The sequence below is a fragment of the Colletotrichum abscissum genome (genome assembly GCF_030869225.1).
Source record: "Colletotrichum abscissum strain IMI 504890 chromosome Unknown Scaffold_39.1, whole genome shotgun sequence".
NCBI lineage: Eukaryota > Fungi > Ascomycota > Sordariomycetes > Glomerellales > Glomerellaceae > Colletotrichum > Colletotrichum abscissum.
Window position 1 is genome coordinate 104,578 of NW_026850309.1, and position 21,394 is coordinate 125,971.

At 54.2% G+C, this 21,394-nt stretch overlaps 7 protein-coding genes across 7 annotated transcripts; 3 read left to right on the top strand and 4 right to left on the bottom strand.

Moving 5' to 3' along the window:
- Positions 1-138: 138 nt before the first annotated feature.
- Positions 139-2,233, bottom strand: CABS01_12635 (uncharacterized protein; the record flags this gene model as incomplete). Its single annotated transcript, XM_060545988.1, has 4 exons — positions 139-226; positions 355-680; positions 904-1,426; positions 1,512-2,233. Coding segments are annotated over 4 exons (1,659 nt in total), but the record flags the coding sequence as incomplete, so codon positions are not given.
- Positions 2,234-4,737: 2,504 nt separating this feature from the next.
- CABS01_12636 (glycosyl hydrolase family 92) lies at positions 4,738-7,531 on the top strand (the record flags this gene model as incomplete). Its single annotated transcript, XM_060545989.1, has 6 exons — positions 4,738-4,939; positions 4,990-5,022; positions 5,080-5,184; positions 5,239-5,249; positions 5,308-6,424; positions 6,477-7,531. The coding sequence occupies 6 exons, from the start codon at positions 4,738-4,740 to the stop codon at positions 7,529-7,531; spliced, it is 2,523 nt and encodes an 840-aa protein (XP_060396220.1).
- A 926-nt stretch (positions 7,532-8,457) lies between these two features.
- On the top strand, positions 8,458-10,603 carry CABS01_12637 (electron transfer flavoprotein-ubiquinone oxidoreductase; the record flags this gene model as incomplete). The annotated part of the gene is made up of 3 exons (XM_060545990.1): positions 8,458-8,776; positions 8,865-10,440; positions 10,504-10,603. The coding sequence occupies 3 exons, from the start codon at positions 8,458-8,460 to the stop codon at positions 10,601-10,603; spliced, it is 1,995 nt and encodes a 664-aa protein (XP_060396221.1).
- Positions 10,604-12,900: 2,297 nt separating this feature from the next.
- CABS01_12638 (uncharacterized protein) lies at positions 12,901-13,398 on the bottom strand (the record flags this gene model as incomplete). The annotated part of the gene is made up of 1 exon (XM_060545991.1): positions 12,901-13,398. The coding sequence occupies one exon, from the start codon at positions 13,396-13,398 to the stop codon at positions 12,901-12,903; it is 498 nt and encodes a 165-aa protein (XP_060396222.1).
- Positions 13,399-14,991: 1,593 nt separating this feature from the next.
- On the bottom strand, positions 14,992-15,237 carry CABS01_12639 (uncharacterized protein; the record flags this gene model as incomplete). Its single annotated transcript, XM_060545992.1, has 1 exon — positions 14,992-15,237. One exon carries the CDS (start codon positions 15,235-15,237, stop codon positions 14,992-14,994), a length of 246 nt encoding a protein of 81 aa, XP_060396223.1.
- Positions 15,238-17,142: 1,905 nt separating this feature from the next.
- CABS01_12640 (transcription factor TFIID) lies at positions 17,143-18,074 on the top strand (the record flags this gene model as incomplete). The annotated part of the gene is made up of 4 exons (XM_060545993.1): positions 17,143-17,393; positions 17,453-17,540; positions 17,593-18,007; positions 18,058-18,074. 4 exons carry the CDS (start codon positions 17,143-17,145, stop codon positions 18,072-18,074), a joined length of 771 nt encoding a protein of 256 aa, XP_060396224.1.
- Positions 18,075-18,976: 902 nt separating this feature from the next.
- On the bottom strand, positions 18,977-20,452 carry CABS01_12641 (FAD dependent oxidoreductase; the record flags this gene model as incomplete). The annotated part of the gene is made up of 1 exon (XM_060545994.1): positions 18,977-20,452. One exon carries the CDS (start codon positions 20,450-20,452, stop codon positions 18,977-18,979), a length of 1,476 nt encoding a protein of 491 aa, XP_060396225.1.
- Between the last annotated feature and the right edge of the window lie 942 nt (positions 20,453-21,394).

Here is a 21,394-nt window from a genome sequence, read left to right on the forward strand (position 1 = left end):
ACCCTGAATGGGCACTTTCTTTGCATATCTACTATACTAGCACTATGTAGGGGCAACATTGCTAGCGGTCATGACCCCAAAGATATGTATGAAACACCATGGGCACTATATGACATATGTAGCAACATTTCGACCGCTCTACTGATAACTTCTCTCAAGAAGATGCGGCTTCCTCTCTCTCAGATCCAGCATCATCTGTCCAAAGAGACCATTCGCCCATGCGAACCTACAGATGCCTCGTTAGCAAAATCCCAGTCCTATATCAGGGTAGGGTGAGGGAGCATAAGCGCAGCGTTTTTGCCACGACTTTTTCGTAGCGAAAAAAAACAATAACAAAAAACACAAATCACGTACCATGATCTAGTCCACTTGGAAGCGTCGTGACTGTTCACAGACTCGTGAATGAGGCCTAGACGATCGGTGGAGGCGACGAGCTGGCGCAGACCGCCGGCGATCTCGTCGTCGTCGTCCGAGGTCATGAGCTGGGCGATGAGGGCCATGGGCCAGGCGTTTCCCGGGCCGATGTGGGGGCCGCCGGTGGCGTTGAGGACGGGGCCGCGCATCTGGTAGGGATTCGAGGTGGAGAGGACGAAGCGGCGGGTGTTTTGGTAGATTGGGTCCGAGGCGGAGAGGTAGCCGTAGTGAGGGGCGGAGAGGAGGGAGGGGATGTTGGCGTCGTCCTGGGGTTGTGTATTAGATCAATGCAAAGAAAGGCGTTTTTTTTTTGGGGGGGGGGGGGGGGGGGGGGGGGGGGGGGGGGGGGGGGGGGGGTGGGGGGGGGGGGGGGGGGGGGTTGGTGGGTTTGTGGTGGTTTGTTATGAGGGGGATGAGGAGGGTAGGGTGGGTTTTGGTGGGGGGGGGGGGGGGGGGGGGGTGTAAGTGAGGTCGGGAGGAGGGACTGACCATGATATTGTGGCTGCCGAAGCCGTCGACTTCGTACGAGTAAATCTCGCCAAACTTGGGGTGCGTCGTCTTCCCGTGCGCCTCGATGCCCTCGCGGACGACTTTAGCCGACTCCCTCATGCGTTCGGCGAGGCCGGCGTCGATGCCGTCCATGATCTCGGCGCACGAGTTGAGGTAGCGCGCGAACATCATGTTGGCCGGGACGAAGAGCTGGTAGATGCAGCTGTCGTCGCTGGGGCGGAAGAAGCTGCGGACCATTCCCGTGCCGGCCTGGGTCGGGGCGCCGTTGCCGCTGTTGGACAAGGTCTCGGAGGCGGAGACGGCGCGGCGCTCAAAGAGGGCCGGGGAGGGGTTGAGGGTGCCGTCTGCGGCGTAGGTTCCCGTGCGGAGGGCGTCTGTGGTGTTGAGGAGGACGGCGACGGCTTTGGACCAGTTGAAGCGGGCGAAGAAGTCCTTGTCCGCCGTGGCGGCGTGGTAGTCGTGGGAGAGCTGGAGAAAGGCGGCGAGGGAGTCTAGCTCGTATCTTGATGTGTCGTGTTAGTTGGACGGGGCTTCGAGGATCTGAGGGACGGGCCGGGACAAAGGAGGGGGGGGGGGGGTCCACGTACTTGCACTCGAAGAAGGAGTAGGTCGGGTACTGAGGGTAGATGTGATCTGACGCGCCGCCGGCCTCGTTGTCTGTGGGGGCTATTTCGGATTCCGCTGGTGGTTGGAAGGCATTGCAGTGAGGCGCAAAGCGGACGTAGCGAGCTTGGAGGTTAATTGCGCCGCGGTATAGAGCAGCGAGGGAACCGGCCGAGGAGTTGCGTGTAAGTAGAGAGCGGTAGCTCTGCAACTGATTACTGCTGTCCCGGAGCCACTCGGCGTTGATGTCGCCGGTGATGATGAAGCTGAGCTCCTCGTCTGCATTATCTTCGGCAGCACCGGTCCAAGCGACGGTAGTGTCAAGAGTATTCGGGAACGTGTTCTCAAAGAGACGATAGAGGTCCGGATCTTTGACGAGAGCCTTCATCTCGGTGATGGTCTTCTCGACCTCGGGATAACTGGCCGTGCGGCATTCTGGCGGGGGACGCTGGTAGGCTAGCTTATGGACGCCTTCTGAGAAGGGTTCGTGAAGCGTTGCCGCGTAGTCGGTGAAGTGAGGACAGTTGGGTCTGAGATTAGCTGCCGCCAGGCCGGCGAAGGCGAGGCCGTATAAGAGGGCCATGATGACTATGGAAAGGTGTTTTTCCAACGAGGTTGCGGTCACGACCGCCGGACGTCGCGATGCCTGGCCCTCGGCGGACAGGGCATCATTATAAAAAGAGCCGGAGAGGGGTTGGTCAAGTGCCTGTCCGGGTCCTCATGTTCCTCTGATCCAAGGATGAACTACAGTTCGCGTGACCTTGGATGATGAGCGGGGGAGATGATCAAGATGCGGGGGAGGAAACGTTGTATATGGAGACTAATAAGAGAACGTTGTCGTATTGCAGGAGGAAATGATGTCGTTTTGCTTGTTAGTGTGCCCACCGCAAGTCTGCCAGTACGTCAAAGTGGGGGACGAGAATGGGGAAAAGACCAGGACGAAGAAGATATTCCGGGTGAGGTGGGTAGGTTGAAGTAAACCAACGCTCAAGTCTGTGAAAGAGAGTGCATGGGCTTCCACGACGTTTTAGCATCGAGCAGCCCAGACTGTCCACGAAGCTCAGGCCACGAATTGTGTTTTGAATGCGCCGGCGAGCTTCAACAAGGCAGTGGAAATAGATAGGCATGGTCGGTATGAGCTGGCTCTCAAACGCTGATGGGACCCTGACGCTTCTTGACAGACAAGGATTGTCCCCGACTCAAGCTTCCAGAATAGCCGGTGGGAGAGGTCAAGAATGAATCGAGGCAGTTGGAGCCAGGATGGCAGGATGGAGGAACAGGGTTCTCCGCCTTGATGCAGCTGTTGGATCTCCAGCTAAGAGACGGTAACGTTAGCCCAACGGCAGCCACTCGGCGCCGTGCATTGTGGTGGTGGTTCGCAGGCAGGTATCCTCCGATGAAGGAAGACGCAGTATGCATTGTATGAGATGGATGGGTGGGGGAGAGAGGTCCACCGCGCTGTCGGACCGGATTGCTCGAACAAAAGTTGCTGCGAAGACATGTTCCAGAAGCTTTCTGTTGATGTATCTTGGGTAGAATGTGCTCGTGGTGGAACTGAGCGCGGATAAGAGTCCGCTTGAACTTTCCACTGGAAACCAGAGCCAAGTCGGGATGATCTATGCGCGGCTTCTGAGGTAGTCGCAGGATATGTGACGAGGCCAGCAAACGAGAAAGTTTGCGCTATAATGGACCTGACCGTTACAGAAAATCGGACTACGTCCTGGACCACGGAGCGTCAGTGTGAGAATGAAGGCATGCCGATGAAGAGAGCAGGGAAAGGAGAAGATGATCACAAGAAACGGTGCGTTGTGGAAGGGGCCAACTCGGAGCACGTGGCTCTTTGTCTTGGAGACGGAGTCACAGAGTGTTCTACACTACGGAGTACTTGTATTAGAAGTATTTCTGGCGGCGTTACTGTGAGAAATGGCTTGTGGACGGCTGACTCGGCGACTCGGCACAAACTGCACTAACATTTAACCTTATTTGTGATGACCAGGTTGGTAATTCAAGCAGCTCAAGGCAAGGTTACTGCAATGCGGCCCCCATCACTGATCAGGCTCTGCAGCTGTGCTACCTCAGCTCATCAGCCCGTCAGACCTGCTTGATTTGGCGTCGCTTCATCCTGCAGACACGACATGGTACGCTATTCGGGCCAGATTTCGACACCTACATGACCCATTTCCCCCCTCAGCCCTAGCCAGACTGGGACTTTGGAGCAGAGATTCCGCAATCCAAATGGGTGCCAAGCTTGTATCCCCAAGGCAATAGGTATCGCCATCTCAAAAAAGGGCCGGCCAGCTGCAGACGATCCATCAAGTCAATTGGTAGTCCAGCTACTCTACTGCGTATTGGCGTCGACAAGGTTACCGTTTTGGGCTGGTGGCTCCAGAGCGAGACATTTCAGGAGGCGGAAAGACATGGAGTAATACGGTATTCGTAGGGGAAGAAAAAAATAGAACCCTTGTTTGCCCCCATCCATCCATCCCATCGGGTGAATTGTCATGGACGAAACTAAGTAGCGGAGGGCTTCTTAAACAAGGACTGCCTGCCCACATGTCTCTCGACATGTGTCCTGTTACCCCTTCCGCGGCATGTGCCTTGAAGCTTCGAGCTTAACCGTTCGAAATCTCATCATTATCGTTCGCACTTGCTGCATGAATCCGCTTCGAACCAAAGTAACGGAGCGAAGCACGAGCTGCCGAGACTTGCCTGACTTCAGACTTCAGCTGAAGTTGGAATTGTTGTTCATTTCGTCAGTCGTCACTTTCCGAACAAAGTTGCATCGCACACCAAGGAATGTCATCCATCCCTACCAAGCTCCAACCAGCTATCCGTACATACGTCAGGCCAGAGACACTCGACTATCCCCTTGGTCTACCTTTAGGAGCCGTCTCCACTTAGTTTGCAGCTCTGACTTCTTCATCGTCAACCTTTAACTTCCACCACTTTTATCGACAATTACAATTCTTTTGGTTTGGTGTGATCCGGGCAGTCCTCACCGACATGCACTAACTCATCGCCAGATTTTTGTTGAGGTCACATCCCCATGACCCCATAAGCAGATCAATCACTTCGGCGAGCTAGTCTTCGTCCGGCCCTGGAGGCATTCTGATGGGCAGAAGTTCTGTTCAACTATTTCAACTCTTGATTTAAGGGCATCTGGTGGCTGCTGGTCATTAATCGAACGGCGACCTTTGACTCCAGTCCAAGATGGCCCTCCTCGTCCCAGCCATCGGTCTGTCCCGACCTGTTCGACTGGCGGTATTCGCTGCTGTTGTCATCTGTTTGGTCCTATGGTGGCCTCTCTCCGGAACACGAGGCTTCATCAACCTAATCAGCACCAAGTCCGATTTCAGAGCACAGCGAGCCGTACTGAGATACGTCAATCCGTTAATCGGAACCACCAACGGAGGTCAGTCGGGTTGCCTAATATACTCTGGTATACATCTGACGAAACATCAGGCCATGTGTTTCCTGGTGCATCATTACCGTATGGTGAGTGATACGGCATCTTTGATCACGGCGCACAACTTTTTCTGACATTTCCACTAGGAATGGCCAAAGCCTGTGCAGACACGGACTCCAGAGCCGAGAATGCGGCTGGCTGGGTATCTGACAACTCCAAAATTACCGGCTTCTCCCATTTACATGACTCTGGTACGTCACCACAACATCTGTTTATCTGATCACAATGCTGATTGATCTAAACAGGAACCGGAGGTGTAAGAATTACTCATTCTATCGGCCCAACTCTATATCGTCTTACTTACGTTCGAACAGTCACCTTCTCTAGGCAATTTCCCTCTATTCCCTCATCCTGGATGCCCCAATGATGATTACATGGCCTGCAACTTCACAACAGAATCACGAAGCCTCTGGCGCGTAAACAACTCTGTCGTGGCCCGTCCAGGCTACTTTGCTGTCAATATTTCCAATACTGTTGGCGCCGAGATGACGGCAGGGGAACGGACAACTCTCTTCCGCTTCAACTTCTCACCAAACGATACCGTATCTTACGAAAACGCAGCGGACCTCAACACGGTTGAAGTCGTGAGTAGCCCTTTAATTCTCATTGACCTCACGGACATTGCCCAGAGCAGATCGAGCGGAGGCATTCAAGTGTACGAGTCTGGCCGCGTCGTTGGTGACGGCACCTTCAGACCCTCTTTCGGTCAGGGCAGCTACAGAGCATTTTTCTGCGCCGACTTCCAGGGCGCCCCTATTCGGAAATCTGGCGTCTTCGAGGGAGACAACCCGCGCGTGACAGACAAATATCTAGCCGAGTTCACGCGTGGCATTCACAATCCTACCGGCGCCGCTGGCGCGTGGCTGCAATTTGAGCGTCCCACAAATAACCAGATCCTCGCCAGAGTCGGCCTGTCTTTTATCTCTGTCAACAGAGCCTGCGAGAATGCCGAGAGGGATATCCCCAAATTCGACTTTGACGGTAGCGTGCGTGCTGCGGAATCGACTTGGGCTGAAAAGCTCTCAACGGTGGGTGTTAGCACGGAAGGCGTCAGTGAAGACATGAAGACTGTTTTCTGGTCGGGTCTATATCGCAGTCTGCTGTCACCGCAGAACTACACTGGCGAAAACCCGTTGTGGGAGTCGTCCGAACCGTACTTTGACTCGTTCTACTGCATCTGGGACTCATTCCGAGCACAGCATCCACTTCTGACGATCATAGATCCTGAAGCTCAGACACAGATGGTACGAACACTGCTAGATATCTTCAGATTTGTTGGAAAGCTTCCAGACTGCAGAATGTCTTTTTGCAAGGGGTTTAGCCAAGGAGGATCGAACGCGGATATCGTGATCGCAGACGCATACTTAAAGAACATAACCAACGGGGTTGACTGGAAGACCGCATATGAGGCTGTGGTCTCTGATGCCGAAGGTATGTGATTAGGATTCCTACAACGAAACAGTCTTTAACATGAATTCCTCAGTGGCCCCGCAGCACTATGGCGTCGAAGGCCGCGGCAATCTGCAAAGCTGGTTTGGTCTGGGATACATCGCACAGGATCATATGGACAAAGTATCGACCGGACCACACAGCAGGTCTATTTCTCGGACCGTTGAGTACGCGTACGACGATTTCTGCATCGCCGAGATGGCCCAGGGACTCGGCCACAAAGAAGATTTTGAGAAATACATGCAGCGCAGCGCAAACTGGCAGAACCTCTGGAATCCGGCCCAAGAGGACATCATCCAAGACAAGGACAAGAAGGAGATCGAGAGGACGAAGTATATGGGATTCCTGATGCCGAAGTTGATGAATGGCTCGTTTACGTACCAGAACACGCGTGTCTGTTCGCCCAATACCGAACAGCATCTCTGCTACTTCGACACTGCCCAGGCGACATACGAGGGCTCACCCTGGCTGTACTCGTTCTTCGCACCGCAGGATATGGCAACTTTGATCAAGCTGATGGGAGGTCGGGATGCGTTTGTCGACAGGCTCGAATACTACCACAGCGGCAACATTGTCTACATGGGCAACGAACAGGCGTTCCTTACGGTGTTCCAGTTCCATTATGCGGGTAGACCCGGCCTCAGCTCGCGCACCACACGGAGCTACATTCCTTCGCAGTTCAACGCCACGATCAACGGCATCCCTGGCAATGATGACTGTGCAATGGGCGCTTTCAGTGCGCTTGCCATGATGGGGTTCTTCCCCGTCGCGGGGCAGGACGTGTACCTCGTCATCCCGCCATTCTTCCCCGAGGTGCGGCTCAAGAGCCGGGGCCCTAAGCCCGCTGTTATCCGAAAGGTCGCAAAGGATGACAAAGAACTAGCCGAGGGTATCTACATTCAAAGCGCCACCCTGAACGGAAAACCGTACACGAAGAATTGGATAAACCACGAGTTCTTCTACCAGGGCGGTGTGTTGGAGCTGACCGTCGGCACGAAGGAGAGTGATTGGGGTACCAGAGAGGAAGATGTGCCTCCCAGCTATGCAGCGACACCAAAGACAATAGCGCCGACTCGAACCCAAGGTTGATAGCGCTTGAAGGTGTATAAACAAAACGACAGCGTCATTAGAGTCATGTGAGCATGGCCTGACTGTGCCCAGTAATTATATAAAATTGTATAGAGTGAATGCACCCACAAATGTCTTGTTCTCAACTTCGCAATTGTGTTCGGCCAAAATGAAGGCTACGCCGACGGCAACAGCTGCCCCTGCAGCCGAAACGACATCGGAGGGACCCAGCTCACATTTGAAATTTGCAGACGGTGATTGGACAATTGCAGCTCGGCGCTCCAGACGTTAAACTCTTTGCAGCGTCCGACGGTTACTTGACCTGCTTGAAGTCACTCGGCTTCTCCCGGCCATTGATACGCAGGTACCTTTCAGCTGCAAAAAGAGCATCCAAGGATACCGAGGGTCTACCTGCTGGTTGGGCTACAGATGGCTGTATTGTGCAAGTACTGACCGAGTCCAAACACCATCGACCGGTTTCTCTCGGCTATCACCACCCACAGGAAACCACAGGGCCCGAGCTGGTGGGCGGCAAGTTACAAGCATTTTGACCACCCCTCGCATTACGTATTAGAGACGGGGGGAGGGAACGAAGCTCGTCAAGATCCCTAGTGTGCCGTCTACTGTAATTGAAAAAGATCCGCCGCCATTTTTTTTCTTGTTTCTCTAGGTTCCGCTGCTAGACTTCAACCACACCACTGCCTAATTGACGAACCACAGAGTGACTTTGTCGAGTGAGAGAAACACCAATTGCGCCCGCGTCACTAGCTTTCCCTCGGCTTCCCTCTCTCAAAGCGCACGAGGGAACCGAACGGAGCGAAACCACGCCCACGCCAACTTGGACGTTCCTTGTGGTAGTCCGGTTCACTAGAAAGGGACAGTCCCGATCTACGACACGATCAACTCAAGCATATACATACGCTCGCGCACATATTTCCGTAGCCAAGATGAATACCTCGGCGTCACCTCTCGCGAGGAGTCTTCAGCGCAGCACGCGCAACCTCTCAAGGTGTCGATTCCGGGCTACACGTCCCGCTCAAGCAGGACTCGCCACCACGGCTACCACCAGCTCAACAACCCAGTCAAGAAGCACGACTGGCAGGATACCATCTACACGGGGCTCTGCGGGCGTTACGATCTTCAGGCCTCTTGGCGCACGCACTTTCACGACGAGTAGGACACGACGAAGCAATGAGGACGACGAATTCGATCCGGCAACGATTGAGCGTGAAGCAGATGAGGTCGATGTTGTCATTGTAGGCGGCGGTACGGAACCATTCCACCCCCAACGCCCTCGTGCTATACAACTTGTGTCTGGATCCCAATTGAGCTGACAATGCCTTCAACGCTCCAGGCCCCGCTGGTCTCAGCGCCGCGATCCGACTCAAGCAGCTCGCCAACGAAGCCGGCAACGAAGACTTCCGCGTCCTCCTCCTCGAAAAGGCCGGCGAGATGGGCGCCCACATTCTCTCGGGCGCCGTCATCCAGCCTACGGCCATTGAAGAGCTCATCCCGGACTGGCTGTCCGAGGACAACCCGGACCGCTTCGAGTACGCCACACCCGCCGGCGGTGACCGCATGCGCTTCCTCACAAAGTCGGCCGCGATCCCCTTACCGACCCCTCCGCAGATGCACAACGACGGGAACTACATTGTCTCGCTCAACCAGTTCACAAAGTGGCTAGGCGACCGCGCCGAGGAGCTCGGCGTCGAAGTGTACCCTGGTTTCGCCGCCTCCGAGGTGCTCTACAACGAGGTTGACGGCAGCGTAAAGGGCGTCGCGACAAACGACCTCGGTATCGGCCGCGACGGGAAGCCAAAGGACGCGTTTGAGCGCGGCATGGAGTTCCACGCGCGTTGCACGCTCTTTGCCGAGGGGTGTCACGGCAGCTTGAGCAAGCAGGTCATTAAGAAATTCGACCTGCGCCGCGATAGCCAGCACCAGACGTACGCGCTGGGAATCAAGGAGGTGTGGGAGGTGCAGCCGGAAAAGTTCCAAAAGGGATCCATCACGCACTCCATGGGCTACCCGCTGTCCAAGGACCTGTACGGCGGCGGCTGGATGTACCATTTTGGGGACAACCTGGTGAGCATCGGCCTCGTCGTCGCGCTCGACTACGAGAACCCCTGGGTCTCGCCCTACGGCGAGTTCCAGAAGATGAAGCACCACCCCATGTACAAGGAGGTCCTCGAGGGTGGCAAGTGCCTCACATACGGCGCGCGCGCTCTGATTGAGGGCGGGTTCCAGTCGATCCCAAAGTGCGCGTTCCCCGGTGGCGCGCTGATTGGTGACTCGGCTGGATTCGTGAACCTACCCAAGATCAAGGGTACGCACAACGCCATGAAGTCGGGCATGCTCGCCGCCGAGGCCGCCTTCAACGCACTCTCCTCGTCGTCCAGCAGCAGCGCGGTAGCGGAGGAGGGAGAGGGAGAGGAGGCCGAGGAGAAGCCGCGCGACACCGTCTTCTTGTATGACTACGAAGACAAGCTCCGCGAATCCTCCATCTGGAAAGAACTCAAAGAAGTCCGCAACTTCCGCCCCTCATTCCACACCCCGCTGGGCCTGTACGGCGGCATCGCCTACTCCGGTCTCGAGGCGTACGTCCTGAAAGGTCGCGTCCCCTGGACGCTGAAGCACAAGACGCCGGACCACGCGGCGACGGGCAGCGCGGACAAGTTCCCCAAGATCGAATACGCCAAGCCGGACGGCAAGATCTCGTTTGACATCCTCACGAGCGTCAGCCGCACGGGCACGAACCACGAGGAGGACCAGCCGGTGCACCTGCAGGTCAAGGACTGGGAGAAGCACACGCGGGAGACGTGGCCCAAGTTCAAGGGCGTCGAGAACCGGTTCTGTCCGGCGGGCGTGTATGAGTATGTTGAGGACGAGACCAAGGAGCTCGGGGTGCGGTTCCAGATCAACGCGCAAAAGTACGTTTCCTTTGCAGGTATCCTATCACGAGAGGACGTTTTACTGACTTTTTACATTTGTAGCTGCATCCACTGCAAGACGTGCGACATCAAGGCGCCAAACCAGGATATCAACTGGCAGGTCCCGCAGGGTGGCGAGGGTCCCAAGTACTACATGTCATGAGACCACTTTTACATATCCATCGGCATCATGGCTGGGAGTATTTACTACCGGATAGAAAAATCATGTTCCTTCTCTCATCTGATCTGGACTAAAGACCGTCACATCTTTTCCCCCATCAGATCAAACCAAGGACCATAGCAGGGGATATTTTTATACGATATTGCCCAAGACGGAGGGAGATGGAAGAGTTGGGGCAACATGTGCAAGGGAGTGTCGAGAGCATGGGCTTTGAACATATAGAGGCCTCTTCCCGAATACAATACCGGTGTCAATGGGGGGTTTTGTGTAACCGCACTTGGGGTGGAGGTTGTATTCGTAGTCGGAATATCCGGTCAAAAATGAGGAAAAGGCAGAATATCATGACAAAGAAATTGTCGAAGTTTGCCATGTGATTGCGCAGAGACCGTCTAACAATCCAAACCAGCAGCAGCAGCAGCAGCAGTAATAACTGACTACGCAGTACGGATATCCCTATCAGTCCGCATCGGCAAAGAAGGATACAACGATACCCTTACCTTACTCACCCACTGGGCAGTTTAGTTTGCACATATGAATGACGACACACGCGATTGTTCCCGTCTAGGCTGGTCCGGCAAGCTGGCCCCGACTTGGAGCGTGTATTGTGCATGTGTGCGTGTGTCCAGTGTGTGCCCAGTGTGCGGCATATCAGACGAATGCCCAACGCGTCCCTTGCCTGCATCGACGTCGAAGTTCTGGAAAGACAAGGGGCGCGCAAAAAAGGCAAGGGGTCCCTACTGCCGCGACGTCGTTCCCGTCGGCTCGTGATTGACGATGGAGGGTATGGAAGGATAAGATAGTATATACTTCCCTCACGTGAGAAGCGGAAAGATGGAGGGGGGGGCCTTTGCTGAATCAAGTCGACACGTACATCGCGAGACAGAGAGAGTCCCTGCAGGAAAAATAACATTTCTTCCAGGTCGTGCTCAAGTTGCGACTGTGCGGAGTGGCACCCGATCGGAGGTAGACCCCGACTCGGGCGGAATGCGGGAATGGGAGGGGGGCCAGGTGGGAGGGGGTGAGAAGGGAACGACATCGGAGACAACCAAGGGTGCGATGCGAACTTGCGAGACACTTGTGGTTCATGAACTCCATGCGTTGGGCGAGGCTGGAACGGGGGAGGAGGGGGGGAGGCCCACGATTTTTTCCCACGGGACACATTGCAAATGTGTAAAGAATGCGGGTTCAGTGCCCGTCTCAGTGGCTGGAGTGCAGCCTTTCAAGTCGGACAAGCGTTCTCTTGAATCTTTATTTTGAATCTCGGTCTGATGGCGTGCTTTGCGTGCCAGTTGATTGAGTCGTGTAGCTAGCTCTTTGGGTTTTGTTTGGTTTCTTACGTTTAGTTGGGAACTCTGGGTCAGTTGCTGGGTTCTGCACGCTGCCCAAAGCGAGGAGAATTGGCAGTGCGATGGGCAGCCAAACCTTGGGCGTCGCGATGGAGGCAGAAATAGGATACATACGGTGATAGTCTCTGAGTACCTTGTTATCGAAGAAAGTTAATTCTTTTTAAGTCATAAGTATAAGAATATAGTTTTAATAAAATAGTATAGTACTTACTTAGTACTTAAATTAAGATACTTTTTTAAGCTTATTATAAGAAAAAGATAATTATATTATTAACTACTTATTATCGAGGTTTATAAGTAGTACTATAGCTTTAACTATAATAGCTTTGCCTATAATAAGTAAAAAGTCTAATTATAAGTCCCTTAAAAACCTCTAATTAAGAGCTATAAGAGCCTCTAAGTTAAGTTAAAATGCTTATTAAGATATTAATAACTAAACTAACCCTATAATAACGACTTTAATAAAATACTTAGTAAATAATACTAGAATCCTTACTAACGTTAGGTATAATTTATAAAGCGTAGTAACGTAGCTATAGAGTATTATTAATATATTCTATACTAAAAAAGGTATTATTAATATTAATAAGACGGATAGGGCCGTATTAATATAGTACCTTAGCTTCCTCTTATAGCTCGAGGATAATTACTTTAAATAGTATTAGAAGTTTATTAAAAAGCTCTTTTAAATATTTTAATATATTTATTATTATTTTTATAATAATAAGACTCCCGGCGCTTATATATAAGAGTAGGTTACTTATTTTTAAATAATAATATTAGCTTATTAATAAGCTATTGAAATTATAATTCTAGCGATCCCTTGACGAGGGAGAGGGTAGAATAGAGGAAAGGATGGGTAAGAAAAGGGTTGAGGTTGAACAGTGCGGAATTCGAGGGCAGGGTAGCGTCTATATGTACTGCGGCAATCCTCTAGTAATGCAAAACAATGGAGTTAAACAGTGCGGTGACAGTCTCAGGGAGTGGTGGTGTCAAGTTCGAGGGTGAGGGTGAGCCACCTCCATGTTCCAACGAGGCTGTCGGACTTACAAAGTACGAGTTTGATGTTTGAAGTTGCATGAGTCGCAGCGCAGATGGAGCTTTGGTAGGGCCCGCAAGGCCGAGATGCGGCCTTAAAACCGTATAGAAAAGCAAGCACCTGGCAAGCAGCGCCAGCAAGCAGCAGCTGCAAGCACTAGGTTGGGGTGTGAAAGAAAAGAAAAAGAAAAAAAGGAAAAACCTTGGCCTGAGGTTTGGGGCAATGGGGCTCACACATGCATGAGTCGCGAGGGCAAAGCCGAAGGCGTGGACAAAGTACCTCGACTTGGGAATGGATCCAGAGGTACTTGTGCGTGCACGGACCATTGCCCACAGTCTCGCGATAGACCTGGTACCCGATACCTTGTTGTAAGATTGCAATAAAATTTGCATCTGTAATATTGCTGCAAGCGCCCTTTCTCTGCATCCATGGCGAAGCAACGCCCAGCCATGCTTGGGCTAGAGCGACGTCAAGCGGACACAAAAGGTCGAGTTGAAGAGGTGTTGGCTGCTGGTGAGCGGACTTACACGATATTCAGTTCTCTTTGGGGGAAGACAAGCCGCAAAAGGACCTTCTTTGATGGATGTCGACAGAGTTTTTCCATCGGGCGAAAGTTCGGGTTCCAGAGATGGGTATACTGCGTATAGTCCCCAGTGATGGGCCGCGGCGTGGCAAGGCTCGCGTACCCAGTACCTTGACGCGCCAGTCTTGTTGCGGGGGCCTGGTGGGAGGAGTACGCAGTAGGAGGCGACCGACAAACACGCACCATTGATCAGACTGGCAGACCCAGCCCTTTTTCTCAATGCTCTTCCCCCTTCTCCCGTCTCCCTCTTTACCAATGGCTGGCCACTGGCCGATTGGAGCCGGTCTGAAGTCAATGACTCACACGTCGCAAGCCGTCTGTTTGCTGCCGCGGCCCATAAATTCCTGCCAACAGACCGCGAATGCCCGAAAGCAGTGCAGGCGCCATGAAAAATAGCTGCCGTTTTCGCGTTCCTGCCTGGTGGTCATGACGGTCCCTTTTGTTCCTTGTTGTTCGGTCCCCGCGTTTGTGTCGTGTCCTCGCGTCCGGGCGACATGCCGACAACGTGGTCTGGTGACCCTTCTGACAGGTTTGACGGAGAGGCCGTTCGCTCCTGTTGCTGTTCTTGCCGCTGCCGCCGCTTTGCACTGACTGAGCTCGTGTCGGATGTGATCGTCAGTGAGGCCATCAAAGTAGGGGGCAGGCTCAGCGTTTCAGAGCGCTAGCGTGTGGTAGGAGACTGAGAGAAGAGGGTTGGAAGAGGGAAGAAAACCCTTGGGTTGCTGGGACGAGAGGATTGGAAAAAATCATAAAAAGGGGGGAGGGGAGGGGGCAGGTCAGAAAGGGGTGAGGATGGAAGGGGGGGCCCAGTCGGTGTCAATCCAGACCAACACCCCCCAGTGGTTGGACTCTAGACTCCTGGAGTCGTGGTGGGTGTGCTGCAGCTGCCAAAGAAACTGACTGACGCGGCGCTGAGGAGCCTGTTGGAGCCTGCCTGGCTTATGTTGCTTGGGCTTGCCTGGGACAGACTGGTATCCGTACGGAGTATTCTGACTATGGCTAGTCGCGAGACAGATAGACAGCCAGGCGGGCCTGGCACTGGCAGACTGGGAAGAAGGAGGAAGAAGCGAGCGGAATGGCGGAATGGGTCGGCAGGTCGTGGGTTATGGGTAGCGTTTGTGGTAGCGGCACCCGTACGAGGTAGCGCCGCCAGTGGGATTTTGCATTTGGTTGGCGTCCAGATGGTCTTGACACGGCCCACGGCCTATTACCCGGCTGGATTTTTGGAGGGTTTTGGGCTGAGCTGTCGCGGGATGCAGTGCGGTATCCGTAGTCCATACTCCGTACTGCGTGGTGTGAACAAACGAATACGCGCCATTCGTTCCGATTCCTCTGTTTGAGCGCATGGCTGGAGCGAATGAGATCGTCGTCATGCTCCTGTCAGATGTGGTTGGTTTCGCCGTCATGTCAGTCTTGTTGCTGTTGCTGCTGAGTGCTGACCCGTCGCGTCGTGAGGCCGTGGCGAGCAGTGCTGAAAAGAGTGTCGCATTCTGACAAGTGTGTGAAAGCCGTGTCTGTAGTAGGGAAGCGGTAGGTCAAGGTCGCAGTTTGCCCACAGCTCCGAAATGAAAGCGAGGAAGAAAGAAAAGTGCTTGCGATCGGAGTGGATGATCACGCCGGGTTGCGTTGACGGAAAAAGTGTGGCCATCAGGGATGGGCCAGGAACCTAGGCAAGCGAGTCGAGTCACAGCTGGCAGGGGGCAACGATAAAAAAGAAAGGGAAGAAAAATATACGGATACAAGGCAGGAAAGCAGGCTCCGGGGCAACAGAGCACAAGACAAAAAAAAAAAAAAGGATGGCAGCTGATGATGACATAGGTAGGATCCATCAGGGAGGGCATCTCAGCCTCTGTGGTGAAGGGACGTCCAAGAGCTGGCCAGTGGCAGGTTGGGCAGCTGTGAGAAGGGCACGCCAGAGGCAAGTAAAAGGCAAAGCAACGCAAGGAGAGGCAAAGATTCAATCAAGAAAGACTGGAAGGCGTGGAACTGGAAGGATAAGCACTGGCCAGAATGCATTGTCGCAAAAAAAGAGAGCGACTTGGTTGAAAATTAATGGATTTCACAATGCAAAGTACAGAGACCTTAAACGCGGTGCTGCGATACTTCAGGGGCTGGGGTGGTCACAGCAGGGGTACATGGGGACAGGAAGGAGATAGAATGAAGATTTTCCAAGGCGCTGATTGGGTGCATGCCCTTAGCGTGGCCGCTAAGCACAAGCAATGTCAAGCAGGACCAACCGCCACGGCGCACTGGCTGCCTGGGGCCCCTGGGTTGTGTGGCAGGGGGGTGTCGTTGGGGCGACTGCTCAGGTAGGCCATGGCCAAAATTATAAAGAGGCAGGCCTCCCTCCAACCCGCTTGTTTCGAAATTCTTGCGCGGAAGCTCCGACCGACGGCCTTGCGTAGTCATCCATTCACGTTCGGCCTTTCTAATCTTCCTTTCTCCACCCCCACTCAATCCATCCCCAATCCTCCAATCACGACTCAGAGATACGATTTCGCATCGTCCTTGTCGTCATCGCAACATCCACAAGTCCGATATCCACGATAGACACATCTGCTGTCATCAACCTACACTCTACTTCCTCGCGATCCTTCTGGACAACACAGCTCGCTGTCGCGACTCTTGTTTCCACATCTCGGAAGTCGACTTTTACTCTCTCTTCCTCTCCCTATTAACCACCCGACGAACCCGTCAATCCTCAGAACCCCCAGGCGGTATACCTTCTTAACTGAAAGTGTCCCCCCGGATCTCGTACTCTGAGACGAGAAAAGAACTGGAATACGTTCCTTTCGAGACATATCTTCGTCAGACTTCCCGCGCGAACCCCTTCCGACGACACACCAGGTCGAGAACGAGTCCGTTGCACTCTGTAGACATCGCACGCACCGTCGCCGAATAGAGACACCGTGCTTTGAACCGTGACGAGGTATCCAGAGACGTCGAGTTGATTGCTGGCATCTGGGTCATTCGCGACATTATCGAAGCGACGCCTACGAAAACCACGACCTTCTCGTCGACCTACCTCATTTGATCCATTTGCATCCCGTTCCCGCCGCTGTCACAAGCTCGGCACTGATCGCAAGAAAAGTCGCATCGCAAGATACACGCGCGTACCTACAAACCTACTGTCCAGCAGATACTGTAGGGGAGACATTTATTTGTTCATCTCCAACAATTGGTATGCCCTCCTTCCTTTTCTCTCCTCTCTTGTCGTGGTCGGGGTGCCTTCCTCCATTTGCCTGCCCATCATCTCTGTCGTGCCTTCCCATCTACCACAAACCGGTGGGGGTGGTTGGCGCCTGTGATTGGCCCCCCAACCTCCGAATATATTGTTGCATCTTTTACTTCACCAAAGCTTCCCATCAACACAATATTGCCGCGCTTGACCCATTTTCATATCTTTTCATTATTACTTCACAGTCCCCATTTTTGGAGCCACGCTTCATACTTTTTATCATTATCACAATCGATTCGAGAAACGAGACTAACTAGCAAGGCTTCAGATCTGCTCTTATTCTCGGTTTCAGGTCATCATCCATCCACCGCAATCATGGAGGCGATTCAGACCCATCCCACGAGTGCGGCGCAGGCTAAGGCTTTCACCGCGCCCGGCTCCCTCTCGTTCCCCGGCGGCGCTCACGAGCTCCCTCCCCAGGCGAACGGCGACAAGGCGGCCGTCAACGGACAAATTCCTGTGCCCAACGGCCAGCAGCCTGCAAACGGTACCGGGGTGACACCCGCGACACCTGCTGCGACGCCTGCCGCGACACAGGGTGGCAGTGGCTTGACTCCTACGTTGCAGTATGTATATCACGAGTGATCTTTTTTCTGCTCAATGAGGCTTATCTCGCCTACTCAAGGAACATCGTTGCCACGGTAAACTTGGACTGCCGCTTGGACCTCAAGACGATCGCCCTGCACGCGAGAAACGCAGAGTACAACCCCAAGGTGAGACAATATGCCCACTCGAGTTGCACTGTCGCTGACTCTGACTTCACAGCGTTTCGCTGCCGTCATCATGCGTATTCGTGAGCCCAAGACCACTGCCCTGATCTTCGCTTCCGGCAAGATGGTCGTCACCGGTGCCAAGTCCGAGGATGACTCGAAGCTTGCGTCTCGCAAGTACGCCCGTATCATCCAGAAGCTCGGCTTCAACGCCAAGTTCACGGACTTCAAGATCCAGAACATTGTCGGCTCTTGCGATATCAAGTTCCCCATTCGCTTGGAGGGTCTCGCTTCGCGCCATCACAACTTCAGTTCTTACGAGCCTGAGCTGTTCCCTGGTCTTATCTACCGCATGATTAAGCCCAAGATTGTGCTCCTTATCTTCGTCAGCGGCAAGATCGTCCTCACCGGTGCCAAGGTGCGAGAGGAGATTTACCAGGCCTTCGAGATGATTTATCCCGTGCTTCAGGGTAAGTACCTTCTCTTAATCTCCGGTCTTCACCTACTAATTATTCTTTAGATTTCCGCAAGGTCTAAACAGACACTTGAACACATGGATAGATCATTGACCCAGTCGATGTACTACCACCATACACAAAACCACCGACTTTGTACGACTAGACACTTTTTTCACGATACCACGAATTCTTTTTCGCACACAACCCAAAAAAAATCGAGCGTCCGTCACCTGGCAACATGGTCGTGACACAATCATCGACGCACGTTCTGCTCACTTCATCTTTTTCGTTGCATTGCATTGGCGTTGGTACAGGAGGTAACCTGGGCCGGAAGTTTCCGGTCAGGTGGTTGATTCAAATGAAAAGAATAAGATTTCTCAATCCGCGGCACTACATAGACTGCTCGTGGCACCGTCGACGGCAGATGCGCAGGTCGACCTTGCCGTTTTTAATGGACTCGACTTAGATGCATTGGGGTCTCGGATCGGATGGGGGATGATCAACGGGGATGAGACGGAGTTGAAGTTGCCTCCTGGACAGTAGGTCGGGAGGGACTGCTGGTGGAAGGGGGGAAACCGGTTTTGCAATGATCGTTGCCTAGTTTCAGGCAACATAACCGATCACTCAAGTCTTACTCTACGTTCAGTCTGCGAGTTTGATTCGAGTTGACAAGTCGGCATTATCTTTTAGTACAATGCCAACACCCGGTTTCTATTACATGTCTGTGCCTGCCTTGTGATGGTGACTAGTGACTGATGTATCTACGTACTACTGTCGAACGTACTCATTACACCTCGTAATAGACTCGAAACTCACAACTACTTCAACGCTAGCTCTGTCCCCTGTGGCTCTTGATATTATTTCATGACTGTACATTTTAAACAGCTTTATCTCTACGGTCGCTACATGGTATCTACATTCAGCATATACTTACATCAATGCGATTCCGTTGGGTGGATGGATGGGTGTTAATTCTTCCGTCTACAACTTGGCTTGCTCCTGCTTCAGCAAGAGACCAGGTATGCCTCCTCGGCTCCCGTCCTCCGTCATAATGTGCTCGTACAAATCCGTCACGTCCGCCTTGCTCTTGACCTCCCTCCACCGCCACTTCTCGGTGAAGACCTCGTCGCCGCGGCCCTCGAGCACGTTTACGATTTCGCGACCGAGCACGGGCAAGAACTTGAAGCCGTGGCCGCTGCCGCCGGTGGCGACGAAGAGGTTGCGAGCGGTGGGGTGGTGGCAGACGAGGAAGTCGCCCGTCTGGGTGTCGGTGTACCAGCACAGGCGGGTGTGGACAAAGGGGCGGTCGTGGATGGCGGGGATGGGGACGATGGTGCGGACTGCTTTGCGGAGGGCGGCGACGCCTTCGGCGGGGAATTTGAGGTTCGGGTCGGTGAGGTGGGTTGCCGGGAGGGAAACTGTCGACTTTGTCGAGGGCGGGGTCTGGGGCGAGGGGTGGGGGATGGCGGTCGGGTTGAGGTAGCCGAAGGCGTGGCGGGCGACTTTGAGTTGCAGGCCTGAGGGGGGGATCATGAAGAGGCCGGTGCTGAAGTTGAGGGTGACGGGCATCTTGCGGAGGACCTCGAGCTCGTCGGGGGTGATGTCGATGTAGCCTACGGCCTGGCCCGTGGCGATGGCCTGGCCGGAGAGGTCGACGAGGGCGCCGGTCCAGGCGCCGGCTGCGACGACGACGAGGTCGGCGGAGAGGACGGAGCCGTCTTGGAGGGTTGCGCCTGTGACGGTCGACTTGTCGGGTGTGTAGTTTAGGCGGGTCGCGACGCCGGACACAAAAGTGACACGGTTAAGAGCCACGACTTTGCGCGCGAGGTAGGACATTGAGGCGCCGGCGTCGGCCCAGCCCGCGAGCGGGTTGATGTAGCCCCATGTGCCCGGGGCCTCGGGGGTGCCGAGGTAGTCCTTGATGGCTGTGGGAGTGGGCAGCTCCTTGATGATCTTGTCGCCGTCCTTGCCTGCCAGGGAGACGACGTTGTTGTAGCTTTCGCGGACGTATTCGAGCGAGGTCTTCTTGGCCTTTTGCTTGGCGTCGGCGTTGGTCTTTGCTGCTGAAGCGGAGGAGGAGGAGGAAAAGTACGATGTCGAGGCCGTGGCGACGGGGTCGGCGACGAGGCAGAGGCCGGACTGGCTGTAGCGGCCCTCTGCGCCGAGGTCAGAGGGGTGGGCGGTCTTGCGCCATTCTGTCTGGGCCTCGGCGGCGAGGGTCGCGTAGGCCGGATCGGCGTAGTCTGCGCGGATGATGCGGGAGGAGTCGACGGAGGCGGCGTCCTCGCTGGGGCCGGGGATCGGAGAGCGGTCGAGGACTGTGATCTTTGTGGAGGCGTAGCGTGGGCGCTGGGCGAGCTCGTAGGCCGTGGTCAGACCGAAGATGCCGGAGCCGATGATGAGGATGGAGGAGGGTGCTGGCTCTGTCGCCGCTGCCGCCGCCGGGTCGGAGGGCATCTTGTGGCTCTCGTCTGGTGTTGGTGTCTGTGGATGGAGTTTCGTATGCTATCGGAGCGGGTACCCGGCGCGGGAGCGGGAGGCAGGAAGATCACACGGGGTAAGGTAGAGGTACTTTTGAGAACCTTTGAAGCCAAAAGGGCAGGAGAGAAAACATTACCTTAAGAAATGCGACGGACAGGATAGGACGAAGAAATAATAGTGCGGGTCGATCTCTGGGAGTGGGAATTGGCGGTGCGGAAAGCTCACCGCACGCGGCCACACGTACGAGGGAAGGGCGTTATCGGAGGTCAAAAATTTTTCTTCCTTTCCTCTGCAGACTGCTGGGGGAGTCTGGGCTAGGTTATCGAATTGGGTGGGAGGTCGGTAGCGTCTCCCGACTCCCGGGGGTAAGGTAGGTCTCGCGTCGACTTGCTCGCTGGAAATGGCGTTGGCGGGGTCATTTCATCGGTGTATCGTAAGTTTTTCCTCCACCCCGGACGAGGGACAGACCTGGGAGTTTGTTGGAGTGCGGGCTTGCTTGGCGGGGGCGCCGACCGGTGTCTTTCTTCTCCCATTTTCTGCCTTCCCCTGCGACCAGGCGTGGGATGGGGGGGAGTCTGGAGGGGTCATCATGTAAGGTCAATGGTGTTGGTGGGGGGTTCCGCCAGTTGGGAATAGTCGGGATCGGTAAGGTTGGTTTGCAGGTTGGCCGACACTTGCATGAAGGGAAAGGTTTGGCGGTGGGTTAGGTGTTGCGGCAGTACGAGACGGACGTGGTCGCGTGGTTTTTGAACCTGTACAGGCTTGGCTTTTCCGATGTAAGCGGCGGATGAGTGGATATGTTGGTTTTCTTCTCACTCAAGAGGAAAATGGCAATTGACGATGGTGAGCATAGCAGAGCGTTGATGTTCCTGGACTCCCCTCGGCGATGAGCGATGGTTGACGGAAGATAATCGACGT